The sequence below is a fragment of the Ictalurus punctatus genome, chromosome 7, assembly GCF_001660625.3.
Source record: "Ictalurus punctatus breed USDA103 chromosome 7, Coco_2.0, whole genome shotgun sequence".
Taxonomy (NCBI): domain Eukaryota; kingdom Metazoa; phylum Chordata; class Actinopteri; order Siluriformes; family Ictaluridae; genus Ictalurus; species Ictalurus punctatus.
Genome location: NC_030422.2, coordinates 3,138,015 through 3,150,049, shown reverse-complemented (window position 1 = coordinate 3,150,049; position 12,035 = coordinate 3,138,015). Strand labels below are relative to the sequence as shown.

General features: G+C 41.8%; 1 protein-coding gene across 1 annotated transcript in view; it reads left to right on the top strand.

The window, feature by feature from the left end:
• The window catches only part of brinp2 (bone morphogenetic protein/retinoic acid inducible neural-specific 2), a 161,286-nt gene that overhangs the window by 57,962 nt on the left and 91,289 nt on the right, over window positions 1–12,035 (top strand). The window contains exon 2 of the mRNA XM_017471153.3: window positions 1,822–2,140. Within this exon, the coding sequence (XP_017326642.1) occupies window positions 1,872–2,140 (269 nt within the window). The 5' untranslated portion in view covers window positions 1,822–1,871. The remainder of the gene's footprint in view (window positions 1–1,821; window positions 2,141–12,035) is intronic.

Sequence of the window (12,035 nt, the reverse complement as noted above, 5' to 3'; positions counted from 1 at the left end):
GCTCTTTTGCATTATAAATGTGTATCAGCACTCTTTAAAGTAGTAAATCTGGCCGTGGTGTTGGAATGATATTAACGCCACTTTCTCTTAACGACTGAGAAAGGCACTTTGTTAGCAGTGGCTCTGTTTTAGTTTGACAAATAGGGTGGCATTTAGGGAACCTGGAGCAGCATTGCAGGATTTGATCAATGTTATCAGCGCAGTAATGTAGTTCATCATGGACACTTTCTTTCTCGAACATACACACACACACACACACACACACACACACACACACACACACACACACACACACACACACACACACACACAGACACTCTCTCTCTCTCTCTCTCTCTCTCTCTCTCTCTCTCTCTTCAGTTCAACTGTGTTCACTATTGCTTTGTCTGCATTTACTGCAGTGCAAACCAAACATACTTTTGTCTGTATTCGTGTAAAATGTCGACACACACCACACAGTTTAATTTCGTAAAAGCTATGTTCAGAGTAGGAAGGTTCTGTACAGAAGAAACTAATCTGTAAATGTATTTCTCATTAAGTCATATGTCGTTACACTATATTGTGAAGTAACTAGTGCTTACTCTTCAACTGTTACTCTGCAAAGATAAGATAATTCATTCTCCCTGTCGAAAGAGCGTTTTTATTACAGAGCCATGGAGGCATTGGACGAAACAAAAACAATAGTATAAAGGGAATAGAAAAGGTCTGAAGGAGGATTGGAATGAAATATGTAAGGGAGAGAGGGGGGGGAAATGGAATAGTGAGGAATTAGATTAGTGAGAGGATTGCTGGGCACAAAGCAAAGAGAGGGAGTAGGAGAAAGAAAGGGAGGAGAAGGGTATTCTACAGAGAAATTAAGGTATTTAAATTTCCTGTATTAGTACTACCAGTGAGAGGATGGAAATAAGATGTTCTTACATAAACCAAAACATCATCTTTGGATATCCATTGGCCTCAGGCAGCTTTATGAATTGTGCAAGGATAGACTATTCTGAGTAAATAGAGCAAATGACATATGCATTATACATGGAAGGTTATTACTGGGAAACAAAGCATGCCTTGCATTTGGATCCAGACTTTCCACTTGCACACTAATTGCTTTTTTCCCCCATAAACCCACAATAGTGTCTTGCTCCACTTCCAAATGAAAGAAAGGTAGTTCATACATCACTAAGAATCCAGCCACACATCTGGTCCCAGTTAAATTAATTTTCCTTGTAAATTTGGAAAAGATGAGGAAACAATGTCAGGGAATATTGATAGTCCCAGATCCCCCCCAGTATATTATGTGCATCAGTGCATTAGTAAGTTCTCTCCCAGATCCTATGTTGCATTGCTGAATCTACCACTCATTTATTAATATTTGGTCCATGATAGACCCTTCGACTTTTGGACTTGTTTATTTTTTTTTCCCCTCCAGTGAACTATTGAATAATTGAGTGTTTACTCTGCCTCACAAACTCTTCTGCAAAATAATACATAGACATTCATATTACAAAGTTATACAAGAATGCTGAATAGGTCCACACTGAAAGAAAAATGTTGCTTAGTGAAACACACAGAAACACGAATTCAGAACCATTGCCTTGTTTTCCTGTAATTCCTTCATAGATGTTTCATAAGTGCAAGACTGCTTCAATTTGCTGCTTAACATTTTATTTTCTTAGTTCAAAATAATATATTGAATAATACGTATCAGGAATGTAAAAAAATGGCTTTTCATGAATAAGGAAAGAGACCCAGTTCTTGCTAATGGACTCAGATTTTTCAACATGGCAGTGATCCAGTTGACATCGCCGGTTTCCTTTCCTCTGGTTCCAGGTCAGGCGGGATTGGCAGAAGAATGCTGGCCCCAGGCATCCGGGGGCAGGATGGCGTCGTGTTGGCAGAGCGCTCTGGGTGTTAGATGGTTCCTCTTGATGCTCGTGTGGCGCTGGGCACCTCTGGGTGCTCTGAGCTGGCTCCTGGCCTCAGCTGAGCGCCTTGAGCCTTTATCTTTCTCCTCTCTGCCTGGCAAGGCAAGTGTGGCTCAACTGGACTGGCTCCTGTCTGACAAGGGTCCTTTCCACCGGTGCCCAGAGTACACGGAGTTCAAGGAGCGCTTTCAGCAGGGCTTCTCAACACGCTACAAGATCTATAGGTAAGGTCTAATTCTGCCATGCTTGAAACAGGAAGAAAAAAAGTTGTCCATGTTGAAAACACTATAAAAGGTTTTTCCTGCAGAACAAAATACAAACTGTAAAATCTGCTTTATGAGTTCAACTTTTTTAAAAATAATTTAATAATACTACCATGGATACTTCATTCTGCAGGGGTAGTGAAATGCGATTTTTAAAATCTCAGCCAGGCTTGATATTTGCATTAGTTAGGCCTATGTAAGAAATCCCTTTACTGACTTATGTGTTGCATCATGAGCCTGGAGACACAATATTTCCCCTGTGTTCTGTGTATGTGTGTATGCATAGAATGACATTAAAATTTGATTTGTATTTATTTGGAAGAAGGAAGAAACATATTCTGCAGAGGTCTGTCTGAAAGAAAAATAAATTACAAACTATATGAAGTGTAACTGCAACATTCAGATAAGAAAAACTTAATTAGAAAGGCGCTGACCACCGGAACAGCTTTAATGCACCTTGGCATAGATTCTCGAATATATTCGCTCAATTTGTGTTTTGATAATGGTGCTGGAGAGTGCTGTGTAACACCTCGCTCCAAAGTCTCCCATAGGTGTTTAATAGGGTTGAGATCTAGTGACTGTGAAGGCCATATTCTTTATACTCATCAGACCACTCAGTGAGCTCTCATGCCCTAGTTGATATCCTGGAACAGACCACTCATAACAGGATAGATATGTTTCATCATAGCATATTCATTACACTGACTAAGAGGACGAGTGGACTCAAACCATGCCAGCAAAATGCAACTGCATGTTATACATACAGAGTAAAATCTCTCCAAGGCTATGGTATCTGTGTCATAAGTAATGCCATACAAATATGAAGATAGGTGCAAACACATGACATAAATGGGCCAGACCTCACAGTTTTTCCCTCATATTCTGCACTGACTAACACAAGTGACATTCACATTTATTTTCATGATTTTCACAGCACCGAAGTGAATCATGCTAGAGTGTGTGTGTGTGTGTGTGTGTGTGTGTGTTCTATGCACAAATAATGGTTATATAATCTTGAAAATTCCATGGCTTTTTTACCACCAGAGTCAGTTACTGTATGCTATTGTGCGCTCTATGCAAAAATAATGGTTATATTATCTTAATTTTGTCAATCCTCAGATTGCTAATGGCAAAAATGCATGATAATATATTATGGAATATTTAATTGGATTATACATTTTGATAAGTAATTAAAATCAGTGGTTTGGCTGATTAAATATTTCTTTCTGTCACTGCTAAATTAGTGAAAACAAATTGAAAGCAGATCAAATTATTTAAATACGATTTGTTTTCTGAGTGTAAAGCTAAAATACCTTCAAATATTCATTCTCTAGGGGTTAAAACATTTGGAAAACACATTTTTGACTACTGAAACATTATCTCCTACATAAAGTTTCAAGCGTAAATGACAATAAAAAAAAATTCTAGAAGGAAATTCTGGAAGTAAAACTTTTTTCAGTGGATCAGATTCACACTTCTTTATAATATTCCAGAAATAAGGATGTCAGGTGTCAGGTGCCTGCAGGTACCAATATCCGTGGTCTTCTTCTCCCCTCTGTTATTATATGTGGCGTAAAAGCTATTCCTGTTTGGTTTTTGGTTCTTTATTTCACTATTTTCTGTTTTGGTCTTATAACAGTAGGGTATATATGGTCTATATACAGTGGGGGAAATATATATTGAATGCATCAACATTTTTTTCAGTAAATATATTTCCAATGAGGATATTCACATTAAATTTTCACAAGACTTTGGTGTTAACTCAAGAAATCCAAACATTAAAGTCCATAAATGAAGTGTAATAAAGTGGAATGAGTCAGGGAGAAAGAATTGAACACGCTAACTGAAATTTAATACTTAGTGGAGAAGCCTTTGTTTGTAATGACAGCTTCAAGGCACTTCCTGTATGAAGAAATTAATGGATAGCAGTATTCAGGTGTAATTTTGGCCCGTTCTTCTAAACATATTGTCTTTAAATCTTGTTCAATTGGATTCGAGACAGGTGATTGACTGGGCCATTTTAACGCCTTGATTTTTTTTCTCTGAAACCAATTGAGAGTTTCCTTTGCTGTATGCTTTGGATCGTTATCCTACTGGAAGGTCCACCCACGTGTCATCTTCATCATCCTGGTGGATGGCAGATTCTCAAGAATCTCCCGGTAAAGATCTCCATTCATCGTTCCTTCAATTATATGAAGTCTGCCAGTACCATGTGATGAAAAACAGCTCCACACCATGATGCTTCCACCGCCAAACTTCACTGTTGGTGTAGTGTTTTCAGGGTGATGTGCAGTGCCATTTCTTCTCCGAACATGAATTCTTTACATTTCCAGATTTCTTGAGTTAATACTGATGTCTGGTGAAAATGGAATGTTAATAAACTTATTTGAAATATATTTTCAGAACAAAATGTTGATGCATTCAATACTTCTTTCCTCCACTGTATATTGACCCTATATATACAGTATCTCACAAAAGTGAGTACACCCCTCACATTTTAAATATGTGATTATTTCTTTTCATGTGACAACACTGAAGAAATGACACTTTGCTACAATGTAGTGAGTGTACAGCTTGTATAACAGTGTAAATTTGCTGTCCCCTCAAAATAACTCAACACGCAGCCATTAATGTCTAAACCGCTGGCAACAAAAGTGAGTACACCCCTAAGTGAAAATGTCCAAATTGGACCCAATGTGTCAATATTTTGTGTGGCCACCATTATTTTCCAGCACTGCCTTAACCCTCTTGGGCATGGAGTTCACCAGAGCTTCACAGGTTGCCACTAGAGTCCTCTTCCACTCCTCCATGACGACATCACGGAGCTGATGGATGTTAGAGAACTTGTGCTCCTTCACCTTCCGTTTGAGGATGCCCCACAGATGCTCAATAGGGTTTAGGTCTGGAGACATGCTTGGCCAGTCCATCACCTTCACCCTCAGCTTCTTTAGCAATGCAGTGGTCGTCTTGGAGGTGTGTTTGGGGTCGTTATCATGCTGGAATACTGCCCTGCGGCCCAGTCTCCGAAGGGAGGGGATCATGCTCTGCTTCAGTATGTCACAGTACATGTTGGCATCATGGATCCCTCAGTGAACTGTAGCTCCCCAGTGCCGGCAGCACTCATGCAGCCCCAGACCATGACACTCCCACCACCATGCTTGACTGTAGGCAGGACACACTTGTCTTTGTACTCCTCACCTGGTTGCCGCCACTCACGCTTGACACCATCTGAACCAAATAAGTTTATCTTGGTCTCATCAGACCACAGGAGATGGTTCCAGTAATCCATGTCCTTAGTCTGCTTATCTTTAGCAAACTGTTTGCGGACTTTCTTGTGGGTTTCTTGTGGTTTCTTCCTTCTGGGTCGACAGTCATGCAGACCAATTTGATGCAGTGTGTGGCGTATGGTCTGAGCACTGACAGGCTGACCCCCCACCCCTTCAACCTCTGCCGCACTCATGTCTGTTTCCCAAAGACGACCTCTGGATATGACGCTGAGCACGTGCACTCAACTTCTTTGGTCGACCATGGCGAGGCCTGTTCTGAGTGGAACCTGTCCTGTTAAACCACTGTATGGTCTTGGCCACCGTGCTGCAGCTCAGTGTCAGGGTCTTGGCAATCTTCTTATAGTCTAGGCCATCTTTATGTAGAGCAACAATTCTTTTTTTCAGATCCTCAGAGAGTTCTTTGCCATGAGGTGCCATGTTGAACTTCCAGTGACCAGTATGAGGGAGTGTGAGAGCGATGACACCAAATTTAACACCTGCTCCCCATTCACACCTGAGATCTTGTAACACTAACAAGTCACATGTCACGGTGGAGGGAAAATGGCTAATTGGGCCCAATTTGGACATTTTCACTTAGGGGTGTACTCACTTTTGTTGCCAGCGGTTTAGACATTAATAGCTGTGTGTTCAGGGGACAAAAATGTGAGGGTTGTACTCACTTTTGTGAGATACTAAGACCAAGACAGAGAATAGAGGATTAAAGATCCAAAAATATGTTTACTAAAAAAAAAAAAACTTGACATGTTCACTACTTATTTCCCCCACTGTACATGTTGGTTACAATACAAATGTTTTAAAGTAAAAAATTACTTACTGTAATTCTCAGTTTGTAGGATGTGTGTGTGTGTGTGTGTGTGTGTGTGTGTGTGTGTGTGTGTGTGTGTGTGTGTGTGTGTCAGTTAAAGTAATGTTACATATTAATTTTACACTGGCATTATCAGGTTCACTCTTTTTCTCCAGATTAATCTCAACTGGCAGTGAACTATGTAGGCATTACAATGCCATTATATTATATCATATGTAGTGAGCATGTATATTGAATATGGTATAGTGTATGTATACTTGGAATACTTGGGATACTTTTTAAGTGACAGTGACAAGATAGTTTCTTGTCAACGACACGGACGCTTCTGATACAGTTTTCACCTTTTGTGCTTCATGGCATGTTAGCATTTACTGTGCTAATGGTATTGATGGTATGAATAAATTAATGGATTTAAGTATGTTTTATAGGAATCTGACAGCCCTACTGTATAAGAGCCCTCATGTAGATATTGAATTGATTACCTATAAATTACTTATATATGACTTTACTACATACTCTCCATGTAGTAAAGTCACATGTAATTCAATTATAGGTGATCAATTCAATATCTACATGAGGTCTGTTATACAGTAGGGCTGTCAGATTCAGTGGTGTTCAGAGATTTAGTTGTGTTTCATTGCACTATGATTATTAATTGTGCAAGGCTCAGTGTTAATTAAAGTAAAACAACTGTGCAATGCATATTTATGCACTGCACAGTTATTTGACTTTAATTAACACTGAGCCTTGTACAATTAATAATCATAGTGCAATGCAACACAACTAAACTGCATCTGGGATTGTATGAATGAGGTATATGTTCTGGTTCAGTTTCACTTTATGTTAACTGTGCCTATTCCATTGTCCTTAGTGTAAATACACTGCATTTAATAAGGTTTTATGTATTAGTCAAATACATGGCTACTATTTGATTTTGTGTAGTTCAACTGTTTATTCGGAAAGTTTTGAATAAATACTGTACATAAAACTACAGAAAAAAATTCAAACAAAAACAATGCATATGCTTTGTTTTGCCCTTTTATACTCCATCCCTGCTGAGAACATCCTGTTTAGACTCTAAGCACATGCATTACCTTCGAAAGGTATTAATTAAGTGAGTAATAAAACAGAATACTGTTATAGGACAATGATCAATGACAGTGTGATGCAGCCCAATGGGTTGCGGAGTTACTGTTACCCTTGTGAACTTTTTTATTTTCCAATAAAATAGATGTACATTTTTTTTCAGTATCATGAAGTGTTTTATTCCTTGATCATGCCAAAGATTAAGAATTTTAATTTATTAATGGATGATACATTATACTATAAAATTAATAATAATAATAAAAAATGTCTTAATTAGTGTGGGGCTAAAATATTAAGCGTTAATTTGTCACGAAAAGGCCGTAATGCTTAGGAACTACCTGTTAATTAAGTTCCCAAGAATGAGTCGGTGGGATCAAAAGGAAAAATGTCCCATAAGAAAACCAGGGGTGCCAGCATGTGTATGTGTGTGTGTGTGTGTTATTATAACATAACAATACGTTTCTACCATTGCTACTACCAATAACAATAAATACAAATTAAAATATTATTATTAATCCTGCAATAAATAGTTGAAAGATGCATGATGATGAGGCTGTTGGCAGAAGCTTCCTTTACAGTGCTACACAGCAGTCTCTTAACTGCTAGTCTTCGAATTACTTCACAAGCTGCAGATAATACAGAAAATTTTAATGTATACTACCGTGCTATGGTAAACGTAGAGAATGTGGCAGCATGCGAATTATGCTTACTTATTTCTGACAATGACATTCAATTTGTTTTTATCCATTCAACGACAGTAGCATAGTTTAGCACATCCTCGTGTGCTTATTTAAGTATTAGTTACAGAGAGTATTAGTTATTTATTTAATGACACTTTTTAAAAAAAAAAATGCTTTTCATGGTATGTTTTGGGGAAATGCATCTAAGTGAAATAATATCTAAGTCCAAGTCCAACTTTCTAACGCGTAAGGTATTCATATCTTTGATTTCACGATAGCTAGCTCTTTCATGCATATAATACAAACTTAAAGTTTATAAACAAATATGCATAAACAAAATTGAACATGAATTCAAAATTCAAGATTATTTGATTTCTTGATTCTCACTGTTTTGTTTGTCAAAATAATAGTAAATAATATTTGGTAATATTATCATCTCCCAGGTCTTCACAGAACTTAATGTGTTTCATGCATCCTACTTCATCCCCAAAAGTAATGTCAGGAAGTGCCTTAAAGACAATGAGATTGAGACTGTTTTCTCCTCTCTTTCACAACACCTAAAAGTATATGCCACATTACTTTTCTCCACATCTACAGTTGAACGGTCACAATAAAAACTCGTGAAATCCAGACTTCGAAGTCTATGTAATGAAGAGAGGCTCTCTGATGTACCGCTACTCTCAATTGAGCGTGATATTCCAATTAACCATTTGGAAGTCATTCAAATATTTAATACACAACAGACAGACGAGTACTGTGTTAAATACAGGTGATTTATTTAATAAATAATTGGGAATTTAAATACTGTATAAAAGTAAATTTGGTTATGTACATAAAAGTAACAATTAATTAATTGATTGATTGATTGATTGATTGATTAATTAATTAAGTGCCCTTTTTGGTCCTTCCACCCCTGCCCCAGCGAAGGTCTATGCACGCCACTGGCCCTGATTGTAACGTATCGTAGACTGGAGGCGCATGCAGGTGTAGATCAAAGTCTTTATTAAACACTAAACTCAAAACCAAAGTAAACGCGGTCTTCGCCGGCAAATGAGAAACGTGGTATACAATGAGATCATTCAAGGCATGGAAACGACCGACACAAATAATACAACCAATAATACTGAGTGACGTGCTCAGTAACCAAGGCATTTAAATACCAAACATAATCACCTCAAAACATAAACAGCTGTGGCAAATGAAAGTCACTTCAATAAATGTTCAGCAGGAAGCTAGCGAACCAAAACAACGTCATGTGACTCGTCAGGAGCCGAGCCACAGTGCCCTCTGCTGGCCGTAGCGTAACAGAACCCCCCTCCAAAGGGTGCTCCTCCCGGAGCACCAAGAACCCCCCTCAAAAGGGGGTCCTGGGCCCCTGCGCGAGCCGTCTCTCACTGCCACAGAAAGTGAGGCAGCCTCCATCTGGCAGCAGATGGGCGGAGCAGCACCCCCACCGGGGTTGAAAGTCGGGGCACCGCCCCTGGTGGCACTGGACCGCTGGATACCGCTCCCGAAGGCACTGGAATGTAGGGCGCCGCCCCCGACGGCACTGGAACTGGAATTCAGGGTGCCGCCCCCGATGGCACTGGAAACCAGGGCGCCGCCCCCGACGGCACTGGAACTGGAATCCAGGGTGCCGCCCCCAACGGCACTGGAACTGGAATCAGGGCGCCGCCCCCGGTGGCTCTGGAACTGGAAAGCAGGGTGCTGCCCCCAGCGGCACTGGAACTGGAAGGCTGGGCGGTGTCCCCAGCGGGACTGGAGGGCTGGGCGGCGTCCCCAGTGGGACTGGAGGGCTGGGCGGCGTCCCCAGCGGGACTGGAGGGCTGGGCGGCCTCCTCGGCCGGGCAGGGCAGTGGGACAGCTTCCTCGGCTGGGCTGGGCAGCAGGACAGCTTCCTCGGCTGTGCAGGGCAGCAGGACGACCTCCTCGGCTGGGCTGGACAGCAGGACAGCTTCCTTGGCTGTCAGGAGCTCCACCGCAGAGACCTCCCTGTAGGCCTCAAGCTGCAGCTCTGAGGTCGCCATGTCGACCTCAGGCGGGAGCTCCACCGCAGAGACCTCCCCGTAGGCCTCAAGCTGCAGCTCTGAGGTCGCCATGTCGACCTCAGGCGGGAGCTCCACCGCAGAGACCTCCCCGTAGGCCTCAAGCTGCAGCTCTGAGGTCGCCATGTCGACCTCAGGCGGGAGCTCCACAGCTGAGACCTCCCTGTAGGCCTCAAGCTGCAGCTCTGAGGTCGCCATGTCGACCTCAGGCGGGAGCTCCACCGCAGAGACCTCCCCGTAGGCCTCAAGCTGCAGCTCTGAGGTCGCCATGTCGACCTCAGGCGGGAGCGCCACCGCAGAGACCTCCCTGTAGGCCTCAAGCTGCAGCTCTGAGGTCGCCATGTCGACCTCAGGCGGGAGCTCCACAGCTGAGACCTCCCCGTAGGCCTCAAGCTGCAGCTCTGAGGTCGCTATGTCGACCTCAGGCGGGAGCTCCACCGCAGAGACCTCCCCGTAGGCCTCAAGCTGTAGCTCTGAGGTCGCCATGTCGACCTCAGGCGGGAGCTCCACAGCTGAGGCCTCCCCGCAGGCCTCAGGCTGGAGCTCTGCTGTCTTCATTGCCCCCCCCACAAAAAAAATTCTGGGCCAGCCACCACCTCAGGACTGCGCAGCGTGGTGCAATTCCCCTGCAGTGGGAAGCCCCAGATGCTCAGGTCACTTTGCTGGCTGCGTGGCGCTGTACAGTTCCCCTGCAGTGGGAATCCCCAGATGTTCCGGCCGCTTTGCTGGCTGCATTGCATGGCGTGGTTCGAAGGTGCTGGGGACGGGATCAAGGGCGCGGGGGGCGACGTGGCGCGTAGCTCAGCTTGCAGCTGTCTCTGCTCTGCTACCATGCGCTTGAGCCGAGACGCCCGGTTCAACTCCGCGCTCATTTTGTTGATCTGCTGCTTCCGTTTGGTGGGCTCAGTATTCTGTAATGTGTCGTAGACTGGAGGTGGATGCAGGTGCAGATCAAAGTCTTTATTAAACACTAAACTCAAAACCAAAGTAAACCCGGTCTTCGCCGGCAAACGAGAAACGTGGTATACAATGAGATCATTCAAGGCATGGAAACGACCGACACAAATAATACAACCAATAATACTGAGCAACGTGCTCAGTAACCAAGGCATTTAAATACCAAACATAATCACCTCAAAACATAAACACCTGTGGCAAATGAAAGTCACTTCAATAAACGTTCAGCAGGAAGCGAGCGAGCCAAAACAACGTCATGTGACTCGTCAGGAGACGAGCCACAGTGCCCTCTGCTGGCCGTAGCATAACACTGATATTGAAGACTCCTTTATTAACTGTTACATAAAAATCTCCTTCACCATAACAACAGTTATATGTTTTTCTTTGTTAAATAACAACATGCTGTTAAATGTTTGTTATATCAACAACAGGTGGTGAGGGTTGTACACAAGTTCATGGCATGTGGAAGAGTACAGTGGGGTCCATAATTCTGAGGCCACGTTGATTTATTTATTTATTTCATTTAAAATTGGAAATACACAGAAGATTTTTTTAAATATTTAAAACAAGTAAACATTCAATATTTTAATCATAATATTTAACATTCAAGATCCTGCACTATTTCTATGTCTCTATTTAAAAGTTTGCAAATGTGTGATATTGACCATGTTAACTGCTTTGTCCAAAAGCTCAGATTTCCCTCATCTCTTCTATTGAAGCATTCAGTTCAGATGACACGCTAATGGATTTGATCTAAAATGGAGCATAATTTTCACAAACTTGTGGAGTCCGTGCCAGCTTGAGTGCACACTGTCATTAAATTTTCACTAACAGTCAGTCAACATTATTACATTAGCAGAGTTATTTATTGAATTAATTTTTTTTTTTTATTATTCTCAGATGCAGCACTGTTTTTGCATTCCTTTCTGATTATTTTGGACAGATTATATTTATATTTCATATTTGTTTTTCAGTCCGTTGCCTCGATTGGCACTC